Genomic DNA, 26,942 nt, shown 5'->3' with positions numbered 1-26,942 from the left:
AAAACACAGACCCATATTGCGTATTTTCACAAGGTTCTGAGAGTCCTACTTAAGATGCTGTGAAGTATTAGTAAGTAAAAAATGCCACATTTCAACCACTAGTGATGACTTTGTACATTTTAGGTGGCAGATTCTTTTTTATTTTGTGGTGTCAGGGATTAAACCTAAGACACACCCCCCTTAGTTTGAATGTATTTGGCCCTGCGTAATCCCATAATCTCACAGGGAGTGACACTATTAGGAGGTGTGGCTTTGTTGGAGTGGGTGTGGCCTTGTTGGAGGAAGTGTGTCACTAAGGAGGCAGGCTTTGAGGTCTCATATAATCAGGATACCGCCTACTGTGTCAGTGGACTTCCTGTTGCCTCTGAGTCAAGATGTAAGCACTCTCAGCTCCAGCACCACATCTGCCTGCTGGACACCATGCTTCCCGCCATGATGATAACTGAACCGCTGAAACTGTAAGCCAGCCACCTTAATTAAATCTTTTTTTTTTCTTTATAGGAGTTGCCATGGTTATGGTGTCTCTTCACAGCAATAGTAAACCCCAAGACCTCCCCTTGTCCTAATGAGCTAAACCCTAGGCCCTGTGGCAGATTAGTTTCTGTGATTCACTCAAAATATTGAAAATCAAATACCCCAGTTAAATATTAATAGAACGTTTCCAATCCTGAAATCAAGATGTGGTTCTCCACCTGTGGGTTGTGACCATGGGAAAACACATATTTCTGATGGTCTTGGGAAATGAGACACCTCTCAGCATCAAAATTCCAGTTATGAAGTAGCAACAAAAATAAATTTACGGTTGGGGGTTCCTAAGACCATCAGAAATGTGTGTTTTCTGATGGTCATGCCCCACAGGTTGAGAACCGCTGGTATAAAGGGTTATTCCAGGAGGACTGGAGAGATGGCTCAGCAGTTAGGAGTGCTTACCATGTAATCATAAAGACTAGACTTTGGATCCCAGGCCCAGGACTAAGGTAACCAGGTGGGTGTCTCACAAATGCCTATAATACAAGTTCCAAAGGGGGCAGAAGTGAGAGGAGTTCTGGGGCTTCTTAGCTTCTAGCCATAGCAAGGAAAATGTGAGCCCCAGGTTCAGGGAGGGACCCTGCCTCAAAGAAATGTGTGGACAGTGATGAGGACACCTGATGCCCTCTTGTGGCTTCTGTATGTGCACAAGGGCACTTGTGCATCCCTCACACATGTGTAGACACTCACTCAGGCACACACACACACACACACACACACACTAAAATATCTTGCTGTTGAAATGATTCAGCTATTAAGGCTCCTGTCACCAAGCCTGATAAACTGAATTCAGTCCCTGGAACCGAGAACCAATTCCCACAAGTTGTCCTCTGACATATTTTACACAACACACACACACAAATAAACAAATGGAAAATAGATCTCTCAAGAATTTTTCTATTATCTATCATCTATCTATCTATCTATCTATCTATCTACAAATTATATATATAAAATCTTACTGAACATTTAACACAGACTGTCAGGAGTTTATAGATGCAATACCGTAGTGTTATCAGTGACAAAACTAAGCTCAGAAACCAGTCCTTGGCTGAGGTGCCCCTCTTCTTGTCATGGGTCCTTATCATATATCCTGGCTAAAAGATGGAAGAAGTGGTCACTGGTCATTGAAATGGGCTAGACAGCAGAGGTATCCCAATTAGAAAGATAATGTTCATCCCAACTCCTGAAGGATGTCTGAAAATCAAGACTTCCTCTATGGTGATAGAGCCTCAAATCATATAACCTGACTAGATGTCACCTTTGTTTTCAAAGAGCATGTGGGCTCATGTATCACTCAGTCTGTTTGGAAGTCCACACTGTGCCTTCCCCAGCCATGGAGCCCTGGGAAATACCTTGTTCACACTCCAGAGTCTTGGCCTCTTCATGTCTACAGTGAGAACGGTGGTACTTACCTGACAAAGTGGGAAGATGGAACCATGGCTGTTCAGTGGCTGCCACAGAACAAGGCGCTGATCTGTGTGGGTGGTGATTGTAAGTAGATATGGCTTTAACATCTGTGGAATGTATGATTGTGTTGTAGCCTGGAACTGCCACAAGTACCTGCCCAAACAGGATATATTAACCTCAATCCAGCTTTCCTTCTCTTGCCTTTCTTTTTCTGCTTCAGAAGATCGTACCCATGGCCTCACACGTGCTAGACAAGCACTGTCTCAACAAGCCACAATCCCAGCCCCAGTTTAACTTTCTGCATCACAATCTGGCTGTGCCTCAGAGAAGCGGTGCAACCAAGACTTGATTCTAGATAATTATAAATTTGTTTTGAAGACAGACAAATAGATTTTCTAAGTCGGCTGTGAAATGGAGCCTGTCTGCAGACAGCTAAGTGGTGTGAGCGTAGTTTTGGCTGATGGTGGAAGACCTAAAAGACTTTTGTCATGTCCTGGATACAGTACTTGGCTCCTTCAGGAAACTGGCAAGTGATGCCTTGCTTTCACATCAAGTCAGAGTCACGGCATTTGTTTTCATTCATTAGCTCTGTGATTGAATAAGCCGTGACACGGTTCGATGGAAATGCATTTAGCTGGGCTTAGCAGAGCAACATTTTAATATCCCTTTGAAGACTGATTTTTTTTTCACTAAGAGCAAATAACTTTTCATTTATCCTAATATGATCACCTCAGTCAACCAGAAGTTATTTAGGAAACAGCCAGGCTGTATGTCACTTTATAAAATAGGGAAATTGAATGTCTGACTGTAAGGGCTGTTGAGTGGTGCCTGCCCCAGCTGCTCTCCAGAGCTCTGAAGTCCTGGATTCCTGGTCTTTCTCCGCTTGTGGTTAGGGAGAAGACAGAAGAAAACTTTCATTTACGAAGGGACTCTGAAAGCTGAAAGCGTATCCTGATCATCTGCTAGCCTGCTGTAGTCAGCAGTTAAACAAGTGTGAAGGAGACTAGAGGGCCAGGCCAGGAAAAGGAGGAATGTAGATAAGGGATGCTGACTCTGAATGGCTTGACATGTCCATCTCCATAAATGATATCTTCATCCATGAGGTGGCCATGTGCAATGGGGAAAGATCATGAGCTGGGCAGATGAAGGCACTGATTGCCTCCTCCTCCTCCTTTCTTTTTTGAGACAGGATCTCATGTATCTTGCCGGGCTTGAACTAACAATGCAGCCCAGGATGACAATGAACTTTAGTAAGTGTGTGTAGTGTGAGTGTAGCTATATGCACAGTGCCACAAGTACATGAGTGGAGGTCAAATGACAACATTGGCTATAGGTTCGTCCTCAACTTCTTCCTGTTAGAGGCAAAGTCTTCTGCCATGCGCCACTGTGTGTGCCAGGTCTGCTGGCCTGCAAGCTGCTGGGGAGTCTCCTGACTCTGGCTCTCATCTTGCCATAAGCACACTGGGATTATGGATGCACACTGCTCCATCTCTTTATTATATGGGTTCTGGGGATCTGAGCTCTGGCCATGTACCCGGCCCAACCATCACATTGTGATCCTTTTGTCTTGACCTCTCAGATGCTGGGATGACAGGCTGGCTCCACCATACTGTTTATATGGTGCCAAGGATCAAGCCTAGGGCATTTCGCTTGTTAGGCAAGAGTTCAATTGTGCTACAACCCCAACTTCCTGAAGAATACCTTTTTACACTGTCTTTTTCTCATCTATTTTTATGCTTTTACTTTGGAATCCACACTACCTACAAATTCCATCCAGCTTATTTATTTACTTATTTATTTATTATTGTGTCCATCCTTGCCACACATGTGCATTCCATGGTCCCTATGTGGAGACCAAAGAACTTACAAGAGTCACTTCTCTCTTTCTGGTGTGTGGGGCCTGGGTATGGAACTCGGGTTATCATGCTTGGCAGCAAGTGACTTTCCCCACTGAACCATCTCTCTGGATCCCACTTGTATTTATTTAGTCAACTGTGAAGAAATATTGTTGGACATGGCCATTTTAAAAATTGATAATTATACACCAAGTTCTTGTGAGAGTAAGAAGAATAATGTCTCGAAGGGAAGTATGAGGCCCCACATGACTGAGAACCTGAAAGAGGGTTGCATTAGAAATGAGGGAAAATAGCAGGGTGTTGGTGGCACACGCCTTTAATCCCAGCACTTGGGCGGCAGAGGCAGGTGGATCTCTGTGTGTTCAAGGCCAGCCTGGTCTACAAGAGTTAGTTCCAGCACAGCCTCCAAAGCCACAGGGAAACCCTGCCTCGGAAAAAAAAAAAAAGAAAGAAAGAAAGAAAGAAAGAAAGAAAGAATAGAAAAAGAAAACGAAGGAAACTTCTGGGTAATGGTGGGGCACACACACCTTTGATCCCAGCACTTGGGAGCCAGGGGCAGGCGGATCTCCAAATTTGAAGCCAGCCTGGTCTACAGAGCTAGTTCCAGGACAGCCAAGGCTACACAGAGAAACCCTGTCTAGGGAAAAAAAAATGAGGGAAACGTTCAGTTTATTTATTTTTTTTTCCTGGTTAAATCTTTTATTTTGCTGGAATTGTAGAGCCACGGGTAGTTTTGCGAAGGAATACAGAGAGAGCCTGTGTGCCCTTTACCTAATTTTCTCATTGGAAACAGTCAGAAAATTCCAGTGCAGCCTCCCAGCCGGGATGCTGACTGTGTAGCAGCTGAGACACAGGATGTTCCCATCATCATGAAGGTCTGGTGGTGCTCATTCAAAAACAGCCCATTTCCTATGCTCCCTCCTCTTGTCCCTCTGTCCTGGCACAGAAGAACAGTCTGTGCTGTGAGTCCATGGTCCTGCTCTTTCAAGAATGGAGGTTCATGCCTGTAACTTCAACACTTAGGAGGTTGAGGCAGGAGGATTGCCTCTTAGTTTAGAGCCAGCCTGGGCTACTTAGTTAGACCCTGTCTCAAAAAGTACCAGGCTGGTGAGATGGTTCAGCAGGTAAAGGTACTTACCGTCCAAGCCTGGCAACCTGAGTCCAATTCCTGAGGCCCACCTAAAGGTGGAAGAAGAAAACCCTGACTCCTCCCCTGACTCCACCCCCACACATACCCACATTCATTCATCACCATCCCCCACATGCAATAATAAACACAAGCAAGCAAAAGACAAAAACAAAAACATGACATCACAGCTGTGTTAGTAACAATGTGTAAAGACATTGAAGTGACAAAGTGTGAAGATAACTGGGACCTGTTATGCATGAGGTGACTACCACAGACACACACCCCACTCCCACCCTCACCCCACCCCCGCTTCCTCTCCTCTCTCCCTCTCTCCTACCCCTATTCCCATTGTGGATTCTGCTTTACTACATCAAGAATTGGACCTGGAGCAGAGCTCAGAAATCTGCACCTTTTAGCATAAGAGAAGCAGAGACACACTGAAAGGAGACTGGCTAACTCCTGGGGAGAATAAAACCCAATTAAAAAGATGAGTGAGACAACCTTTGGGCTTCAAACTCAATTCTCATCTTATGAATACATTAGCCATAAGCAACCACAGACACTTAGAAGTCATTCCACATACCTCTGAGAAAACCTGAAATCATCCCTTCCCCCTTAACCTTATTGTCTTCTTTAGATTTCTGCTGCCTAGTTCAGCCTTCCAGCTGCCCTCAGGGGCTAGCCACACATGCACAGAGTATTAGAATACAGAGTCTAACGGGTGGATGGTTGTTTGCCTTCCACCTACACAGCATGATAGGTGCCATGCTTCCTGACTGGAATGCTACCAAAATGCATGGGCACACTTCCCAGCCCCGAACCACAGGCATGGCCACTGCTTTTGTGTGCACTGTGGTCCTGCGTTGAGACACGTCCTGCTTAAAGATTGGTGGGTTTTCGTTCTTGCCACAGAGATTCGGGACAGTGTAAACAGCTGATGTTGCTACCTTTGTAGACACCACTGCCCAGTGGTGCAGGGTAGGAGAATGAGGTTTGAGGCATGTGGGCATGTCCGCTGATTCAGGGCGGACGGTGACCCTGCAGATGATATCATTATTGCCAAGTCCTGTACCAATTGTCACCGAGGGGAATGAGATGAGGCAGGGGGCCACATTCCCAGAGAGAATGGTAAGCGTTTGTCAGTTCAGGATATTTGACAAAACACACTATGGGAACAAAATCTCTCAGAAACAATTCATGTCTATGTCAACTTGGACTCAGAAGTCAACTCAGGATTCCAGAATAAGAACTGCAAAGGAATCTTATCATTTAAATCAATCATTTCTACTTGTAAGATGTGTCTGTGGCAGTGAGCCAGGGACAGAGCCGACTGCCACTCCATGGAGCCATCTTGAGTGGGAAGGGAATGCCAAATATTTTCTACAGTCTCCCTGGTCCAAGTTCACCCATTTACTTCCTGACCCATGATCTTGGGACTGAGGCTCTGCAACCCACACCCCCTATACTTCCCTTGCTGACTGCAGGGTGGGAGACTAGCTCATCAGTAGAATGGGACGCATGCGGTGGGATTCTCTTTCCAGTTCCAGCCCCCATCAGTCTTCCTGTGGCGATAGAAGACAATGACAGTTCCTTTCCAGAGTGTCCAGGCAGCTACAGCAGCAGCTATGGTATCCCTTGGAAGTGCTGAACTGTGGTCCCCTTAGTGACAAGCACATTGGGCATGTCAGACTCATCAGGCTTGAGCACCAGCTAGATGAAGGAGTCTCTTCCTAGTGGAGGGCCAAGGTCTTATGTGGCTTCTACTTCTGGGGTTTAGAAACAGCAGGATGCAGACTCTCCTCTGATGCTAGCTTATGATGATAGCCTTGCTGCAGACACTTCTGGATTTATGAAGGTGTTACCTCAACGTTCCTTTTTGGCTACCATGGCCTTCCAGCTTCTGAGTAATTCATTTCTTGTATCAACTTGCCTCTGTGGTTTACCATGGAAGGTTACTTGGTACCAAGGATGGGCTTATCTACAACCCTTAGCTCATGTATGTTTTACTAAGACATCTAAGATGATACTTCCTGTTCAACAGGGCCAATGTCATGGACCCATCTGACAGTCTGTGCAGTGGGTTGTGGAAGACGGAAAATGGCTCATAGGCAGATGTCTTACTTTCTCGTTGCTTACATTCTCATAAAATACAGGCACAAGCAACTTTAGGGGAAAAATGGTTTATTTTGGTTTACAGTTTCCTGAGGGTTATGGTCTACAGTGGTAGAGCAGGCATGGCAGCAGGAGCAGGAAGATGGCTGGACACATCACATCCACAATCAGCAGACATCATGAATAGTAAGGGTGGGTATAAATCCCCAAGGGTCATCTTTAGTGACCAGTAACTTCCTCTAGCAAGGTTCCACCTCCCAAGTTCCACAACCTTCCCAAACAGCGCCACCAGCTGGGGGGAAGGTGTTGAAACATGAGAGCCTGTGGGAAACATTTCACAAACCACAGCAGTACACTGGGTGTGTGCTTGTGTGTCTGAAGGTACACATGCATGTGCATTGTAGAGGGCAGAGGCCAGCTTCAGATGGCATGTCTCAGGTGCTGTCCACCTTAATTTTGAAATCAGGTCTTTAACTGGCATGGAACCTGATGAACGATCTAAGCTTGCTAGCCAGCAAGCCCCAGGGATCCCCATCTCCACTTCACCAGCAATAGGGTTACAAGTGCTTACCACTGTATCTAGCCTTTTTATATGGGTCCTGGGGACCAAACTTGGGTCTTCATGCTTGCAAGAAGCTGAACTATCTCATCAGCCTGATAGCCACTCATATTTTCTCTTTCCCCCTTTGTGTGTAGGTCACAGGATAACCAATGGTGTTACACCTTAGGAACTGTGCACTTTGTTTTGTGAGGCAGGCTCTCATTGGCTAGGGGCTTACTGATTGACTATGCTGGCTGGTCAGTGAGTCCTAGGGAACCCATCACAAGGCTTTTTACAAGGGTACTGAGGATCAAATAAAATGGTTTCTCATTAACCAAACTGGTATCTGAAAATGCCTGTTGAAAACCCACGCTAAAAAAAAAGGGGGGGGTGCTGGAGAGATGGCTCAGGGGTTAAGAGCACTGACTGTTCTTCCAGAGGTTCTGAGTTCAATTCCCAGCAACCATATGGTGGCTCACAACCATCTGTAACGTGATCTGATGCCCTCTTCTGGCACTTACCGTATACATGATAAATAAATAAATCTTAGAAAGAAAGAAAGAAAGAAAGAAAGAAAGAAAGAAAGAAAGAAAGAAAGCAAACCCACGCTAAAGCTGTGGTGGTGTATACCTTTAATCCCAGCACTTGGGAGGCGGAGGCAGGCGATCTCTGTGAGTTTGAGGCCAGCCTGGTCTACAGAGCAAGTTCTAGGACAGGCTCAAAAGCTACACAGAGAAACTATGTCTCGAGAAACAAACAAAAACCCAAAACAAAACAAAACAAAAAAAGAAAGAAAAAGAAAATCCGTGCTAAACAGGGTGTAGTGGTGCCTTTCTTTAATCCCAGCACTTGGGAGACAGAGGCAGGCAGATCTCTGAGTTCAAGTCCATCGTGTCTAGAGTCAGTTCCAGGACAGCCAGGGCTACACAAAGAAATTGTCTTGAAAAATTAAAAAGAAAATCCAGGCCATGTTATTTCCTAGCAGTATCTACTCAGGTAAAAGAAAATACTGCCTGAATAATTAGTTCCTCACTAGATGGCAATCACCACCACACATTCTTGAGTTGGATTCCATTCATACTACCCAAGGGCAAATAGATCCAGTCACATGTTACTGAATGACCACTATTTCAACCCTGTTGTTGATCAGAACCAACTGACAACAGTTCTAGGTCTGACGAGGATATTCTGACTGGATTATCCTTTACTCTGGGCTGCAGAAAGCTGCTGTCCACTCATATATTAGTCCCCACAATGGGTTAGATTATACTGCAGCTAAATATTTGACAAATTCCATGCCTTGTGAGGACTGGCAGGATCTGTTCCATGAAGTTGTTCAAGGTCAATTGTGGCTCTTTCTGTCTGTTGGATGCATGGTCTGCAACCTGTAACTACCTCATAGTCAGCTGTCTGAAACTATTTGCAGACTCTCCTAGTCCTTGGGAGGGGAGAACCAGAGCTCGCTAACTGTTATAATCAGCATTACATCCTGTATATATCCCTCCCCTCTTAGGAGCAGAACTTCTGGTTGTTAGTGGGGCACATGTGCCCACCTAGAGACTTTATTCTAAGTCTGTGGTTAAGAAGTGGTCAATGCTCTCTGGAGATATGGCTCAGCGGTTAAGAACACATGGTTGCTCTTCCAGGGGTCCCGAGTTCAATTCCCAGCAACTACATGATGGCTTACAACCATCCGCAATGAAATCTGGTGTTCTCTTCTGGACTGAAGGCATACATGCAAGCATAACACTGTATATATAATAAATAAATCTTAAAAAAAAAAAAGTGGTCAATGCACCAGATGAGCTCCTTCCCTCTCCTGGTTTTTATACATGAACCACCTGCCAGTGCACTTTACAAGCTCAGCTCTTCCCAGGGCCTTGATCTCTACACACACTTGCCAGAACTTTCCCTCCCATCAAAAGTATAACTGTTACCCACTTGGCTATTCTTCTTGGGTTCCCTGTCTTGTCAAATCATTCCACTAAGTAGTCCAATGAGGAAACAGAATAGCTTCTAAGCCAGTGGTTCTCAACCTGTGGGTCACCACCCCTTTGGGGGCATTGAACAATCCTCACAGGGTCACCTAAGACCATCGGAAAACAGATATTTACATTGTATTTCATCACAGTAGCAAAATTAGTTATGAAGTAGCAATGGAAATAAGTTTATGGTTGGGAGGCCGCCACAACATGAGGAACTGTGTAAAAGGGTGGCAGTGTTAGGAAGGTTGTGCTAAATCCTTTCTTTGGCTAATTAAAAAAACAAACAAACAAACAAAAAAACCAAAACCCTTTTATACATAAGAAAGGAAGGGGTGTCTGGAGGCCAAACATACTGATTACCAGTAGTTTCTAGGAATCTTGAAATATACCAGCAGAGACTGTGTGAATCAAAAGTACCAGGCCGTATTATTTTTAATACTTTAATTTTGGATTCCCTACTTTAATTTTTATTTTTTTTTGTACACATGGTCATTATTTCAAGTTGCTTCAAATCTTTTGTAAAACAAGAGAGGTTTAACATACCAATGATGTTCCCCAGACTCCTGTCCAACAATAAGCCCGGTTCCATCGGCCCCATGTTGCACTCACCCACGCGCTAGTTCGATAGACATTGATTGGGCACTTATTATGGACTAGGTGTGGTGCGAGGTGCTGAGCGTGACTACGAAAAGGTTTCTCATGGAGCTCACAGTCTAGTGGTAAACAGAGGCACAGAGAGGTAAATGACTTATCCACTGAGGTAGAAACAGCTAGGTGCTTGGGAAGGCTGGGTGAGAGCATGAGGGTGGGCAGGGTATGATGCATGGGAGCTAAGACCCTCTGACAGAGCAGCGCGGCTGCACACAGAAACACATTATAAAATCTGCTTGCACAAAGCGTTGACAATGCTTTTACTTTCACCAGGACCAAACTCACGGTGTGGCGAACTGATCCGTTGCCAGAGGGCATTTCTATACTTGTCCCCAACACCTTGAGGCACACCACCAATCTACTGGGAAGTAGTGACTCTGTAGGCAGCTTAAAATCAAGAAGTATCCAACTCCTATTGTAGCATTGGGAACTGTATTAAAATACTTTAAGTATGTGAACCTAAATATACAGCATTGTCTGTGAAATGTCTACATGTAAAACTTTAGAAAACTCCCCTCACCCCCATCCAGAGGGTTCTAATAAGTTATTGATGCTGAAGAAGTAGAGAGCTGTCATTTTCTCTATATACATTATTTTGGCTGATCTAGGGCAGAAGTGTCACTCAGACATATTTCATAAGCAATCTAAACATGATACAGATATGTACAAAGGCGCCACATTTGGTCCTGTGTGTACACCTCACCAGTGCACTACACCTAACCGTGAATGTGAGCCAGTGTAAGGCAATTCTTCTGAGAAGCAAAAACACCATCCATCAGGGAAGGGCAGAGTCCACGACCATGGCCAACTGTCTGTTCTCCTGATATCCTCTGTGATAAAATCATCTCAGGAGGGAAGAGGTCCGTCTCACTGACAAAAGGCAGCGAAGAATTAGCAATAGCTAATTTTGAACGTGGAAACCATCCAGGGACCTAAGCAGGAAGCTACTCAGGGACACTACTGGCCTTCACGCTGCTACGAATCTAGAGTAAGAGAACGAGACCACGCCACGAAGACTTATTGCTGAGGATCAAACTGGTACATAATTCATCCACGCAGGAGGCTCCAAAAACCTTCACCACTTGGCATTGCTGTCAGTCGCTCACTTTGAGTGGCTCTGACTGAGGAGACTTGTCTTCTGAAACGAAACATACAAAGAAACTGAGTGAAGGCTGGAACAGCAGCCAGGTACAGGATTCAACAATTTCAAGAAACGAAGTCGTCTGGTCAAGAACCTTCTCTCGCACCAGTGGTCGGAATGATCTTTTTAGGCTCACAGAACAAATGAGAACTCCAATCCAGTGTTGGAAAGCACCTATCAGACAGCACTGACAGCTTCCTCTGGCCAGAGTGTACCAGCTGGTGCCCCAACACAATTGACTTTCATGCTCTTAGTCATAGAATTTTTGGAGGCAGGCTCTCACTGTGTAGCTGAGGCCGACCTGCAATATGGATCTATCTGCTTTAGCTTCCTCGGGCTGATGTTATAGGAGTACACTGACACACTCAGCTCAGAGGCTGGAGAGGGCTCAGCGGTGAAGAGCTCTACTGCTCGTCCCCAAAACCAGGGTTCCTTTCTAGCAACCATGCTTGCTGGCTCACAAGTGCCTGTAATTCCAGCTCCAGGGGATCCAATGCCTCTGAGGGCACCTATATTCATGTGCATGCACCCACACATGCACACACACACACTCACACACACACATACACACACGTGCACAATTAGAAATAAACACAAATCATAAAAAACCTTGAAGCTGTGTATTTAAGTTACATCTAAGATGCTGGAACCCTAATGCTCCTCGGATCACAAAATGGGCGTGTTTACCTTTCGAGGGGCATTCTGGGTGTCTGTTTTTAGATGGAGAGGCCCCTACCCCATCGGCTGTTTTACCACTTGAGTGGGTCTGTTCAACTTCACACAGATACACGTCAATGGGTCCTTTGGTACTTCGGATATGAACTGTGATAGAATCCTAGCAAGAGACACACAGACTGCCAACGTGAACATGCGCATCAATTAACTGCAGTTTTTCAATTAACTTAAATTCTTGTAGCTTCCTTTCTACCGTGCATTTGAGATAAACATGTTCTCAACTGTCACTGCACTCTAAACTACTGGCCAATTTACAGTGAAGACCTCTACTTAATCATTCCAGTAGCAACGGTCTTGGAGGTACAGAATGGACAGCTGAGGTCTTGGAAACCCCTCCCCCTTCTCCTCCTCTGGCAGCAGGGAGTTCTGGAGTACCCAACCGTATTCGTACACGGTGTTTCCAAACCAGTGTAGAGGTACTGAGGTCACAGGAAGGCTAGTTTTTTTGTCCAGTGAAAAGATGGAAGAGGAAAAGATGAGATCAAAACATGCCTCATGGAATTTGAAATGTCATACACAAAGAGAAACACTAGATTAAATGACTATTATCCTCTGGCTTCAGTTCTATTTACCCAGGAGCAAATTCCAATGGTTTTCCCATAAGAAATTAAAAATGTGGTTGCTTGTATTTAGAGACTAAATATGTAAGGGGCATTTGCAGTTATGGTTCCTTGTCTTTCCCATTGGGAACTGGCCCAGAGCTCCTCAAGTGCACCCTTTCCACATCCACATGGATAGGCCAGTCTAGATGTCACCGTCGCTCCAGCTCTTTTGCTCTCTGGGATCTCATCCAAACAAGCTGGCTGACAGCTTGTCAGACAGGTGAGATAGGCCAACCACCTTCATGCTCGGAGGCTGCAATGCCAGGGCAGGTTTAAATGGAAACCTTTTAACATCAAATAATTCAAGAAAACAATGTTGCTCCTGACTGGCAGTCAGCAGAAAAGACTTCAAACTCCACCAGCCACTAAGTCACTCTGTAAAGAGGAACCCTGAGGAACTAAGAGATGGCTCACAGGTTCAGGGTGTGCTCTCCTCCTGTGGAGGATCAGCATTCGGATGCTAGCACCTATGTCAGGGTGACCACAACCACCCGGAACTCCAGCTCCAGGGTCCAACGCCAGCCAAGGCCTCCAGGGGGCATTTGCACTGAGGTGCACATACCCATTCACATACACAGAAGTTTTCAAAAAAATTTTAAAAGGAGGACAGAGGAGATGGTACCTGTTTCTGACTTTTCAGGCCACGCTGTGCCACAACTACTTGACTCTGCCATGGTGGCATGAAAGCCAATGGGTGATATCTAAACAGATGGCCTTGCTCCAACAAAACAATTTACAAGAACAAGTAGGAAGCTAGAACGAGTTGAAGGCCACTATGCCAGCTCTGTACTAAGCACACAATCCCCACTAGAGCCACACATAGTCAGTCTACTGATCGAGGACACTGCTGAGAACAACCAGCCTGGAGGACCTCAATTGCAGAGCTCTGAATGGGACCGAGAGAGGCTCTGTGTGTGTTCAACAGTTCAGAGTGATTTAGCAATTCCGGGCAAGCAGCTCAGAGCACTGGGAGATCAAACCCTGCTAATTCCTGTAGGACGGATTACCATGCTCCAAAGAAAAGCTGTCCTGCAAGAATAGTGGCTAAAGAGTTTCAGAGTCTGCAGAATAACTAACTCATCCTAAATATGTTACTTGGACACTTGTCTAAATCCAAATCAAACTAGGGAATGTCACCAGGGTACAATCTGAACAGGATCGAGGGAAAAGTGGTGCTCCTTCATGACTGATGATACACTGTCAGGTGACAGGGTTTTATGTGAACTGCTGGGGACAAAAGAAAGGAAGGCAGTGGGAATAATCTTTGCCATCACGACAGTGATATGATGGCTGGTGATGAGCAGCATGGGAGCTACCCGGCTGGCTGTCAGAATGCCTAGAAGGGCCACCAGCTTTGCTTTGGACTCCATCCTCATCAAGGGACCTTCTGGTGACAATGACTCTCAACACAAACCTTCCTGGAGCAGTTGGCAGCAGATAGGAAGACTGGCCTTACACAGAGGTTCTATATCTGTGACTCGGTGGTCTAGCTCACTCTTAGTCTTTGGTGAGTTGGTAGCAAGCTAGCTCCCCGGAGCTCTGGCCATACCAGCTATTACTTTTGGAACTTGAAGACCAAGGCAAAGCCAATGAAGCAATTTCTTTTGTAGTCGGACAGCAGCAGCATGGCTGCAAGCCAAACTCTGCCCTATGCCTGGTCCTGCTGGTCACCGTGTGGGCTCCTGAAGCACACCTGCTTCTGTGTGCTTGGCTCTCTCCTCTCTGAGAAGGTTACAAGGACTGCCTCACTCATGGTTAAGCTAACAGGTACATAGCTTGGCAAGGGCATAGGACACAAGTGACTGCAGTGGTCACGGACTTGGCAGCTAACCCACGCCCCTCTTTAAATCCTTCCTGTAGTGAAGCACTACCTACTTCTCTGGGAGCTGGGACGTCCAGTCTGGTTTCCTCTGGAGCTTTCACAGCAATAACAATCTGCTCATGGAAGGCTTGGATGCTGTGGATATCCTGATAGGTTACGTATGCTAGTGTGAAACCTGGTCAAGGATCTGACAAAACTGACATGTCATCACCCCCAACCCTGCCCCTGGTTTTTTTTTTTTTTTTTGAGGCAAAGTCTCATTATGTAAGAGTGCTGGGAAAAAGGCTTATGCCACCAAGCCTGGCAAGATCACTATCTCTTACATGAATGCAGGTACAAGAATAGCTTAGCTTTTATGGGATACAAACCTATAATGAAGAGAAACAGAAAAAAAACCAAAACTTCAGGGTAATTATTACTTCAAAAAGAATTCTTAAGATTTTATGGTGTTTTATAATATTTGTAACAAAGAACTCTTTTAAACCAAATACTGACTGGAGCAATTTTTGGAGAAAGAGATTAATAAAGCCCCCAAAACTGAACATAAACACAACTCACAAAGATAACTATCTCCTGTCCTTGGAGTGGAGTGAGGTGGTGGGTGGATATCCCAAATCCCCAGTAGATGCCCAAAGTCATGGACCAATACCAAACCCTATGTATAGCACGTATTTCCCTACACATACACTTCTGAAGTGTGGTTGAATTTATACACTGGGCAAAGTAAGAAATCAATAATAATAAGGGAGTATAACTATAGCATATAGCATACTGAAAGTTATTACTTCTAGAATTTTCATGTGATATTTTTTAGATCATACCTGATTGTGGGCAACAGAAATTACAGAAAGCAAAACCACAAACAAGGGGAAAGCACTATGCTCAAATCCCCACCTATGCTATATTCAGTGTGAATTCTCATTCACTATTAAGAGTTTAGTGTTGGCTCTTACTATGGGAACCTGAGAAAAAAGCATTCACGATTTGGATAAAAATACTCCAGAAGGCAGGAAAAGAAAAAAAAAGTCCATAAAGCAGGAAGAACCCACAGAGGAAGCTTTCAGCGCGATCATGCACCTGTGATCTCCTTCTAAGCACATTTCTGTCACCGAACGCCTTTCAACTCTTTCTACGATGTTGCCAGATACTTTACATTCACTCGGTCCAGTTGCTCTGGCTTTCTTCCTTTTAGACTACAGACTCTCCGGTTAGCTGGCACAGCGAGCCTTGGCTTTGATTTTCTAAGCTCTGTCCTGTAGTAATAGGATTTGACTGCCATGGAGAGTGGAGGGAGCAGGAATTACTGACACTCACAGAGGGCACAGAAAACTGTAGACAGCAGAACAGTGGCGGGGGAGGGGAGGTACCAAGGACCAGGTTCTCCCAGTTCCTGCTCTACAGGCTTCCTGCATGGACTGATAAGCAAAGACACTACTGCAGTGGCTAGTTCACAAATTGGGGAAAGCCTGATTTCTACAAAAGCTGACAAACATTTTACCATTCAGGAAAGAGATTACAAAAAATAAAACACAAACAAACAAACAAAACACTCCTTAATTTTAACATGCAAGGGCAAACTGGGTATGTCACTGCCAACCATTGTCATGCAGACTTGACCCAGGAGCACAGAGAGGCTACAATTAACACGGATTGCTCTTGTGTGTTCGAGGCTACAGTACTTTTAAGGGCCTAATTTTATATCTAGGCATGAAACTTAATCGCCCAATCTCTCCCTAAGACATTATCTACTCTGGAAGCAGAAGTTCTTCTACACAGGTATGGGTGGAAGGATATCTTTCATTCTCTTTGTCGTCCGTTAACTCCAATAGCTGCTGGGCACAATCTTTAATCAACTCGTCCAAGGCGTCTTCCATCGCCGACAGGTCCGAGAGCTCGGCCTGCAGCTTCTTCTGTTGTGGTGCCGCTCCGAAGTTGTTCAGGTCGGATCCTCTGCAGATGAAAACAGACACGAGGTCAGCAGCTGCCAGGAGAGGAGCAAAGCTGTCTGTGGAGGGAGAGCAGGCTAAGTGGGAGCATCTGCATTTCCTTTTACACCATCTGTGTGGTTATGCCCGTCCTTTCTTTTCTTGGGACAGTTTCTCTAGGTAGCCTTGACTGGCTTTGAGCAAAGATAGCCACCTGCCTCTGCCTCCCGAGTGCTGGGATTAAGGTTCGGAATGACTGATACAGTACCCTGAAGGAGAACGTTCTCATCAGAGTTGCCTGTATTTTGTTCTAAAACAGTGTCCTTCAAGAAGCCCTTTCCTCTACCATTCATTTAGTCACTGATCATCTTTGGGTTTTACTACCTATTGTATTTCTCATTTACTCCCATGCTGGAATTCTTTTTCCTAAGTACACAGCTTTTTTTTTTTTTTTTTTTTTCCTGTGCATACACTCTCTGTCTGTGTCTTATCTTCAGGCTTTCTTTCTACGAGACCCTTCCCAATCATGTCAACTCTTTAGCAACTGCCTTTTGAGCATGAAGTGTGTTTTTACACTCAGGGTGGTGTGTCATCTCACCAGCACCGCAGTCATGCAGTAGACATGCTGACATCTGCTCTGCTCCAGAAAGAGTCAGGAGGGACTGGGTTCCTGGCTGAGTACTATATGGCCTCGTGGGAATCATGTCTTCCGTTATTAATTCACACTAAGGAAATACACTTAAAAATAATCCCCTTTTTAAAATCCCATGTTTCATTCTTATGATCTTATAGGGATAATTAATTAATTAATTAACCACCTTATTCCATTTAACTTTACACACCATCTGAATGTTTACACTTAGACCTCAGTAGTCCCATACATTTAAGTACACTGAGATAACAAGAAAACCTTATGGAATCTTTGCCTAAAAGACCTCATTTTCTATTCCCAAAGGCTGCTGCTGCTGGACAGACGTTAATGAAAAGGGTAAGGACAGACATAAACTCACATCCATCGAATGTGGTTCTTGGACTTCTTTTCCACCAGCTCGATGCCATCCAAAACGTTGGTGATGTCATACACGCGCCGTTTCCGAACTCCCAGTTTTGTGGCAACCTTGTTTAGATCGAGAATGCCCCCAGGGGCAGATCTGACAAGATCCATAAACTTTCGAGTTAAGTACACCAGCGACACATCAAAACGGGGCCTCTTCACTTTCAAAGCTTCTGCAAAGGAGAGCACAGTGCCACATGAGCCGACATTTCTTGGACAGCCGCTTATTCCCTAAGGATCGGAGCAGACAGCCATGGAAACCCCTGCTGGTTTCTATGGAAACATTTCTCTAACTGGATGAAAGGCAAATGGTCAGCTGGTCTGAGCAAAGGCATCAGGTTTCAATAAAGGCTGGTGAGTTTCCACTAATAACCATTTTTTACAAGTCCACATCCCTCCAAGAAATTTCTGTAACCATCGCTGAACTACTTCTCAGAAAGAGGATTAGAAATGATTTTGAAATCAGATGCCTTCATTTCACACATAATCTGCCAACACACATCTGGACGTCAATATCTAGTTTTTGTTCATTCTTCTTTGGTGTGTTAAGGAATGAGCCTGGCTTCACAGAGGCCAGGCAAGCACCTTACCACTGAGCAACATCCTTCACTCAGATGTATAGTTTTTTCTGTTAATTTTAAAAAATATTTACTTATTAAAAATATCTACTATATCTTATGTACTTACTCTCTGCTCATATGTATAGTTTTAATATTAAAAATATTTACTTATTGGGGCTGGAGGGATGGCTCAGAGGTTAAGAGCACTGGCTGCTCTTCCAGAGGTCCTGAGTTCAATTCCCAGCAACCGCATGATGGCTCACAACCATCTGTTATGAGATATGGTGCCCTCTTCTGGTGTGCAGATATACATGGAAGCAGAATGTTGTATACATAACAAATAAATAAAGTCTTTAAAAAATATTTATCTTATGTGTATGAGTGCTTTGCCTGCATGTGTGTGTACCAAGTGTGTGTCTATTGCCCACTAAGATCAGAAAAGGGCATGGGATCCCCTGGAACTGGAGTTGCAGTGGTTGTGAGCCACTGTGTAGGTGTTGGGGTCCTCTGGAAGAGCAATACGCTCTTTTAACTACTAAGCCATCTCTCCAGGCACTTAAACGTATAGCTTTTAAAAGCAAAATAGGAAAATAGCATTCTGCAATATGCTCTTTCAATATCGTGATCATGATGTATGAACAAATTTATTTCATTCATTATTCCTTTTTGTTGTTTTTTAAGACAGGGTTTCTCTGTGTAGCCCTGGCTGTCTTGAAACTTGCTCTGTAGACCAGGCTGGCCTCGAACTCAGAGATCTGCCTTTGCCTCCTGAGTGTTGGGATCAAAGGTGTGCACACTGTGTCCAGGTGTGCTACATTACTCTAAATGGCTGCATATTTAAGTGCATGGAGAAGTGCTGAGCTATCCCAGGGCTTGGGAACATGATATCGGATGATGCTCACAAGACATGCCAGACTTCATTATTCTCATTTTATACTCACTCACTGGCTAGACATTTATTGGGTACATTTTGTCCTATTAGTGTAAGCTGAGCACATTCCCAGGATGTCAGCCACTTTATAAAGAACAAAACTAATTGAACATCTCTAACAAGGGCTGCTGTGGGGACAGCTCCCCAAGCAAGAGCACTGCATGGGCCTGATAAGGAGCTCTGCCATAAACAGTGGTATGTTGAATGGTATTCAAAGTCACTGGAGAACATGGTGTGCCATCTTTACTGGAGTGAAGAACTGGGGATACTCCTACAGGAGGATGCTGGGAGCAGCACAGAAAGATGAAGCCTAGTGCTCCCCACTCCAAGGAGGGACAAAGCAGCATCTGAGAACTAGGCACACACCAGGCTAGAGGGTAAGAGGCATGAGAGCCCTGACTGGGCTTGGGAGAGCCAGACTGGCAGCTGGAGACAGCAGTCCACTCAGACAGGATGAAGCTATATGTATGGTACCAGACGCCAACTTTGGGTGGGCTGCTTAACCTTTCTGGGTCTCAGCCTACTCATGCATGATGGATGACAATCCACGGCTGTATTTTGAAGCTTGGTCACTCATGCAGAGATGTCATTGTCAGCTAGTGTGGGACAGTTGAAAGAAACACCTCAAGAGTCAAGCTGACCTAACTTGCTGACCGGCCACAGGGGAGATGGTGGCAGATGCTGAAGGAAACAAAAGACGGTTTGTAGGATCTACATCTCGGCATCTGTAAATGAAAGGAGTGCCCGTGATAAGAACCAAATCAAGAGGAAGTCAATGAAGGGGACATCGATCACAAAGATCATCCGATACCCTAAACATGAATTGGTGACAGAGTAAAACCAGGAAGAGTGAAGGGGCCACAGAGAACCATGTGGACACAAGCCTATGGTGACATGTACAGTACTGCCACTGCACTGTGGGAGGGGTAAAGATGCCACTCCTCCCACCTACCTTAATTTCAACCACCAGGGTACCCTTCACTGTCACTTTAGTTCTGTTTTGTGACCTTATGAACCCTCAAAAACAACCATGTTGCCAGGCTACAGAGAAAAACCCTATCTCAAAAAACAAAATAAAAAACCAACCAGACAAACTAACCATGTTGACTGTGTGACATTCAAACTATAAACCCAAACCTACTTAGGAGTCAACTTACTTCTCATGGACACATACTGCACATTTTCTTCTAGATTGATCCTTATTTTTGATGGCTGGAAAAAAGAAAACATAAACTTAGCATTTTACAAACAGCAATGCAAATGAATTAATTTTGTTCTATGATACAATTATCCATCCCCCCCACCCCCATCCCCAGACAGAGTTTCTCTGTGTAACAGCCCTGGTTGCCCCAGATCTTGCTTTGTAGACCAGGCTGGCCTCAAACTCAGAGATCCGCCTGCCTCTGCCTCCTGAGTGCTGGGATTAAAGGCGTGCGCCACCATGCCTGGCCATGATACAGTTTTGTTTTGTTTTGTTTTAAGGCCTTTTTTCCACCTGAAGTCATGAGGGCAAGAAAAAAGGAGTCTTTCAAACTGCATCTGGGAGGGGTAAAGATGCCACTCCTCTCACCTACCTCAATTTCAACCACCAGGGTACCCTTCGCTGTCTCTTTAGTTCTATTCTGTGACCTTATGAACCCTCAAAAACAACCATGTTGCCAGGCTACAGAGAGAAACCCTATCTCTAAGGACCCACCCAGACTAGGCCTCTCAGGCTGCACATATTTCAGTGTGAATAAAGGAAGGATGGTGGAAGACAGGACACTTAAGTGGGAAACAATTCCTGACAGCAGCAGGCGCTGGGGAGAAGATGGTAAAGACAGATGGTTAGGACCTAAAAGGCTCAGACAGGTGGACTCTGTGATACACCAGCCAAGGCTCACCCCCCTAGCCCCACCATTTAAGTGGCCCCCAAAATATGCTGTCAGCCCCATTAATGAACAATCAGAAGCCTTTAAAAAATAACAAGCAGTACAAGTTATGAATACAGAGATAAAAATATAGTTAATTCCGAAAACAACCAGGCAAACCGGTGGCGGTCCTAGTGTCAGTCTCCCCTTTCTGCCAGGTACTCGGAGACTACTGAAGCTTCATAAACTGGAACGATGATCTGCAATACATTGAGGACTTGTTTTTGCTCCCTGCCTGAGGACATGCTATGGCCATGTGGGAGTGGCCCAGTTTTGTAGCTGGAAAGATGACCAACCTCATCAAGACCATGCTGAAGTCTTGTTTTAACCAGCAGAGACCCACCAAAGACTTCTGGACAAGACCACAACACAATCTTGCTCATGGTCTAGAACTGTGGCACAGATGGGACAACAAGCTGGCTAAAGGGTCAGGGGTGGGACAGCCAGAGGCCAGGTGGGCAACAGAGAAGCAGCTCATATCAGAGTTATAGAGCCTCTGCAGATGATTCTTGTCACCTCTGACAAGATGACAACATCTGGTAGCAGGTTAACTTGAGATGACATCATGCCACAAAACCAGTTTAGGACAGTCTAGGATTGAAATGGGCAGGTGGCCTGTTGGGTGTGCAACCCCAAAGTTGGACACTTCTCCCATGGGTGGGGACCAGCTCTCAACACTGCTGGCAGTGGCATCCAACATCAGAACTCTGAAGCAGGCCCTGTGAAAGCCGACCACAGATGAGTGTGACCAACTGTCACTGCTATTTTTACACGTGACTGTTCTCCAAACACAGGATGAGACAGGGGCTGGCTACTGGAACAAGGGATCTGTTTTCCTCTTACATTTATGTATCTTGTGTGTGGATGTGTCAGGCTGTACATGTGGAGGTCAGAGGATAACTTTGTGGAGTTAGTCAGTTCTCTCCTTCCACCATATGGTTCTCTGGGCTTGAATTTGTGCTGTCAAGCTTGGCAGGAAGTGCCATAACCTTGGCAGGAAGTGCTATCTTGCTGGCCTGCAAGGCTTTTGGAGAAAGGGTCCCACATAGCCCAGGCTAGCCTCAAAACTCAACCTGTCCCTAAAGATGGCTTTGAATTTGTGATTCTCCTGCCTTCATCTCTTGAGTGCTAGGACTGCTGATCTGTACCCCAATGCCTGTTTATTTGGTCCTGGGGCTTGAACTGGGGTTCCATACATGCTAAGTAAACAGTTTGCTAACTGAGCCTCGAATCCCAGCCTCCTCACACTGATATACTGATGTGAAAAGCGTATCAACAAGTATGCAGAAGTGTTAATAGCACTCATCACTGCCTGCTGCAGAAGGTTCCTTTCCTAACCTAGACTGGTGGGGCCAAGCTCTGCACAGACAGCTTCCCTATTGGCTGCCCATTTGCTTTAGAGGGGAGGCAGTTCTGCCTCCACAGGTTGGTACAGGGACAGCACTGCAATGAGACATAAGGAAGGATGTCCTCCCCCTACCCGAACTCTGCCTGCAGTGACAAAGGAAACAGGTCCCAATCCCATCATTTGTTTTCTTCCTGTGCATGAAATTCCTCCTTTTTCTGAAACAGTTTCTTGCTATCATGCCCTGGCTATACTAGAACTCCCTATGTAACTCAGGCTGCTTTTAAACATGCCATCCCCCTGCTTCAGCCTCCTGAAGGGCTAGAAGCACATGAGTGTGCTGCTCACCATGCCTGGCTAACACTCCGTGGAGCTACCGACCCATTTTGCTGCTACACGAACCGAGGGCAGATACCCCTCCCCTCCCCAAGTGAATACTTCTAGAGACTTCAGGGCTTCCAAAGAACACTCAGCAGTGATGAGTGAGTTACACACTGACATGTTCTAAGCTGCTTCCCTGCTGCTCCATCCCCACGTTTAGAAGCCCCCGTGTCTACATCTGGGAGCACACAGGGCAACATTACCATCCCCTGGCCCCATTCCCTTTATATCTACAGCTTTTATGTGGTTTTGGAATCTACTCGGTTTGGAGGGTTGGGGTAAGGACAGGACAGGATCTCAGTGTACAGCCCTGTCTGGCCTGGAACTTGTTATGTAGCCCAGGTAGGCCTTTAATTTACCATCCTTCGGCCTCTGCCTCCCAAGGACTGGCATTACAGAGCAGGGCCACCACGCCTGGCTGTAAGTTTTAAAGGTGGGGGAGAAAAGTGACATGTAGAAACTCATGTCCTAGGCCCTGTCTCCAAAATGGTTAATTGTCTCTATGCAGGGTTTCTCTGTACCAGCTCCCTGCGTGGGAGCAATACTCCTTCAGGAGCTCAGAGAACATAGATCTCTCCAAGGTGACTGTGTTCACGTCACCCATCCAGATCTTCCTTATCTTCTAACACACAAAACAACTTCACCTCCACCCAGTGTTATTTTCTCCCTGTTCCAAAGCCCAGACCAGGCTTAAGCCATTTATCCTGGCAACTAACACCCAGCAAGACATGTAACTGCTCTGCACAATGGCTTATTAAATTCTGGCAGTTTTTAAAGTCAATTTAAAATGACTGACATGTTAAGTCACTATTTTATAGGCAAGAAAATACAGAGTCCCCACTCTATTAACTTGTTTAACCTTTTTTGTGCATGGCCACATCTTCACGATAGCATGAAATGGACAGAAATACACAAGCCTTGCAGAGGATGGAACAGTGAGGACAGAATGCTCTGGGGCACATAGAAGGTGACTAACAGAACAGACTAGAGGCCAAGGAAGGGCTAAAGACACTTAAAGACAAGTTACCCATGAATCTAGATTTCAGATACCCCCATGACAATATGGAAATGTATGCAAGGGTGTCAGCTTGAGAAGATGAGGCTGAGGATGGAGCACAGAACCACAGAAGAATAATTTAAGAAGACAAATCTCTGTGAGGCCAGCCTGGTCTGCAGAGCGAGTTCCAGGACAGCTAGGGCTGTTACACAGAGAAACCCTGTCTTGAAAAATCAAAAAGAAAAGAAAAACCTGGAGCTAGATTATATTAGGAGGGTTCTACCCTGTCCTGGGAGTACTAGGGAACAGAAAAGGATTCCTTTGGTGGAATGAGATCAGAAACACACTTTCAAGAGAGACCATCCCTTATAGGTGAAATACACACCAACAGTAAGGGGCAGCAACAGTGGCAGGAAACCGGCCAAGGTGGCACTGTAGCACTGAATAGTAGCTGATTAGTAGCTAATTAGTTCAGAGACTGGGGCGGGGGGGGGGGGGTGGGATTCTGGAAAAGATAAAAGGCACCACAGATGGCCAGTGTGCTGGCTTGGGCAGTAGGGTAGGTGGGGTGTGAGAAAGAGGTCATTTTCCTAGGCAAGGGGGACCATGAATAAAGCTGGCTTTCGATGTAAGAATCTGATGTCTGGAGACACAGCTCAGCAGTTAAAAAGTGCTTGCTGCTCTTCCAGAGGCCTGAGTTCAGTTCCCACCATCCACATGCCAGCTCATAACCACTTGTTAACTCCATTCAGCCCCACATGATCTAAACCTTCTCCTGGCCTCTGTGTGCACCAAGACACACTGACATCCACACAGACATAATTTTTTTCTTAAGTTTTAGATCTAAGTAGGGACATCTAACATACAGTTGGAAAGCTCTGAGAAAGATGTGTGGATTGCGGAGTTACCTTGAGGTGGTTGAAATCACCAGACTGGATAAGAATATCTAAGACTTCAGAGGATATATCTTCTGATGCATTTCGAAAAGTTAAGTCGTTGGTATGTGTGTGCCTGTATTTGCTTTTTTCCAGTGTGAGCAGTTAGAGTATCTCTATAAAATTCTCAAGAAACCACCATGGTGACAGGTCACAAGTCGTGAGTAGTGAGTGAGTGATCACCTACAAGAACAGAGTGGCACCCACGTGTCTGAAAAGGAAAGAGAAGGGGGCAAGGGGCCCCATCGTGGCTGTCAAAAACACAACAGAGTAAGTGGGTAGTTGTTACACAAGGTGTGAAACCGACACTAGAATGGATAAAATCGACAGAGCTCTTATTTAAAACGTTACAGAATGCTTAAGACCCAACTCCCCAGCACAGTGCAAGATGAAGTAGACACTGAGCAGAAACCACTTTTTTAAAACAAGGGAAAGAAATTAGGGAAAGGCTGTCACTTGCAGTCATTCCTAGATTCCTCCAGATCTCTCATTACCTAGCCCCAGGCCAGTCACACAACTTCTGAGTCTGTTCTGACAACAAACTCTAAGAATAACAATCTCAAGGTTAGTGTGAGGAGTCAGACAACAATCATGAACTATCTGGCACGGGACTGGCTGGCCTTGGAGAGAAAACAGTGATCAGGAGGAACGGACAAAGAATGGATCCAGCAGGGGCCCTGAGAACGGTGGGAAGCCCAGAATGGAGGGAACTGTCGCTCTTTCATTTTTCCTGTCAAACCGCACAGATGGGCGGGCGAGATCGCTCAGTTGGTGAAGGTACTTGCCGCCAAGCTTTACAAACTCAATCCTAGTTCCACCCGGCGAACCACAAAGGTGGAAGCAAGGAACAGACTTCCTCAAGTTGCCTTCTCATCTCTACACGCGCCTCGCGGAATCCACGCGCCCGCCCTCCCGCAAAGTAAATTGCAATGGAAATAATGCAAGAAGCACAGGGCGGTTCGAGGATGGGGAGCTACAAGGAGAGACCCGGGTCACCCAAGCGACAGGGTGCAGAGGGCCCGGCGCAAAGAGCGCGCCTCGCGTCAAGTGACCCCCGTGGGTCCTGGCCCGCGCTCACCAGTAGGCTTTCCACGTTGATGGGGTCCCGGCAGCGGCGGCGAACCGTCTCCTGCGCCGGGTCCACCAGCAGGCTGGGCAGTCTCCGCGCCGGCCGCTGCTGACTCATGCTGCCCCGCGCCCCTCGCGCCCCACGCGCCCTCCCGCCTTCCCGGGCGGCTCGGCACGCGCGTCCCGGCTCCGCGTCCCCTCCGGCGCCGCCCCCGGCCGCCCGCTCCACCCACGGAGCGCCGCGGCTCCACCCACGGATCGCCGCGGTCCCACTTTTCCAGCGATGCGCTCAGGCGCGGAGGGTACCGGGGTGACCGCGGAGGAACTCAGGATCCCGGGCCGGCCATCTTCCCGCATGCGCAGTGCTCCGGCCCTTGCACATGCGCATCGTCCTCCGTGGAGCTCTCCCGCGCCCTCGGTTCCTCGCCTGCTGCTAGCTGGCGGCCCGGTATCCCGGAGGATGGATCCTCGGAGGGGATGGAGAGGGAGAAGAAAGAGGCGGAGCAGAGATTCCGGGGGACCGGAACAGGCGTTCCTGAATCCCCTCACCCGCGGTCTGCAGGTTCTCAGCGCCCGGGACATTGGGTGATTGACTATCGGGCCCCCACTAAGCATCAAGCGATAACACATGCTCTTAAACAAGCCACCCTGGAGGGAACGGAAAGCGCATGCTTCTAAGCCCAGTGCCATAGAGGCTAATACAGGGAGATCATGTGCTTGAATTCGAAACCCACTGTGGTAGACTTTGTCTCAAAACAACAAAGCCCCTCCATCCCTCACCCGCTGTTTTAAAGATTTTATTTATTTAATTTGTATACAACATTCTGCTTCCATGTATATCTGCACACCAGAAGAGGGCACCAGATCTCAAAATGGATGGTTGTGAGCCACCATGTGGTTGCTGGGAATTGAACTCAGAACTCTGGAATAGCAGCCGGTGCTCTTAACCTCTGAGCCATCTCTCCAGACCCCTGAATCAATTTTTGATTCCTTATTGTTATCAAGTATTGAACTGTGATCAAGATGATACTGTTTTGCCGGGCATTGGTGGTGCACGCCTTTAATCCCAGCACTCGGGAGGCAGAGGCAGGAGGATCTCTGTGAGTTCGAGACCAGCCTGGTCTACAAGAGCCAGTTCCAGGACAGTCTCCAAAGCCACAGAGAAACCCTGTCTCGGAAAAAAAAAAAAAAAAAAAAGATACTGTTTTGAATATGACAGATTGGATCTCAAATCCCAGTGGAGGACAGATAAAACATTTTAACTGAGGGCCTGGCTGCCCTTCCAGAGGACCCTAGTTCAATTCCCACCACAGGCCCCAGGTAA

At 46.1% G+C, this 26,942-nt stretch overlaps 1 protein-coding gene and 1 long non-coding RNA gene across 5 annotated transcripts; one reads left to right on the top strand and one right to left on the bottom strand.

Annotated features, from left to right (window-relative positions):
- The first annotated feature begins 398 nt into the window (after positions 1-398).
- LOC103163910 lies at positions 399-18,169 on the top strand. Of its 2 annotated transcripts, none has more exons than XR_003486989.2 (3): positions 399-458; positions 1,804-2,022; positions 17,393-18,169. It is a non-coding gene; the product is annotated as an uncharacterized LOC103163910 (long non-coding RNA). The 2 variants fall into 2 exon arrangements; XR_004770680.1 differs by lacking the exon at positions 399-458 and adding an exon at positions 469-985.
- E2f6 (E2F transcription factor 6) lies at positions 9,988-26,049 on the bottom strand. Of its 3 annotated transcripts, XM_027424667.2 has the most exons (8): positions 25,629-25,994; positions 24,524-24,761; positions 20,140-20,194; positions 17,448-17,664; positions 16,307-16,462; positions 14,566-14,680; positions 12,041-12,188; positions 9,988-11,350 (listed from the first exon to the last, which is right to left on the bottom strand). In XM_027424667.2, the coding sequence occupies exons 3-8, from the start codon at positions 20,144-20,146 to the stop codon at positions 11,307-11,309; spliced, it is 687 nt and encodes a 228-aa protein (XP_027280468.1). In that variant the 5' UTR covers positions 20,147-20,194; positions 24,524-24,761; positions 25,629-25,994; the 3' UTR covers positions 9,988-11,306. The 3 variants fall into 3 exon arrangements, with proteins under 3 accessions (XP_027280468.1, XP_027280466.1, XP_027280467.1); XM_027424665.2 differs by lacking the exon at positions 24,524-24,761 and having other exon boundaries at positions 25,925-26,049; XM_027424666.1 differs by lacking the exon at positions 24,524-24,761 and having other exon boundaries at positions 25,629-26,000.
- Between the last annotated feature and the right edge of the window lie 893 nt (positions 26,050-26,942).

This window comes from Cricetulus griseus, chromosome 7, assembly GCF_003668045.3.
Source record: "Cricetulus griseus strain 17A/GY chromosome 7, alternate assembly CriGri-PICRH-1.0, whole genome shotgun sequence".
Classification (NCBI taxonomy): Eukaryota; Metazoa; Chordata; class Mammalia; order Rodentia; family Cricetidae; genus Cricetulus; species Cricetulus griseus.
This window is presented reverse-complemented; position numbering and strand designations above follow the sequence as displayed.

Bases quoted from the DNA above. Each gene is read 5' to 3' on its own strand.
- E2f6 (XM_027424666.1), bottom strand. From the start codon at position 25,736: ATGAGTCAGCAGCGGCCGGCGCGGAGACTGCCCAGCCTGCTGGTGGAC. The intron at 14,681-16,306 runs ATATCCTTCCAC...ACCAGGTTTCAC, and splicing joins GACGACAAAGAGAATGAAAG to ACTAGCATACGTAACCTATC. The intron at 12,189-14,565 runs GTAGGTAGTGCT...GTCTCTTGCTAG, and splicing joins ACGTCCCAGCTCCCAGAGAA to GATTCTATCACAGTTCATAT.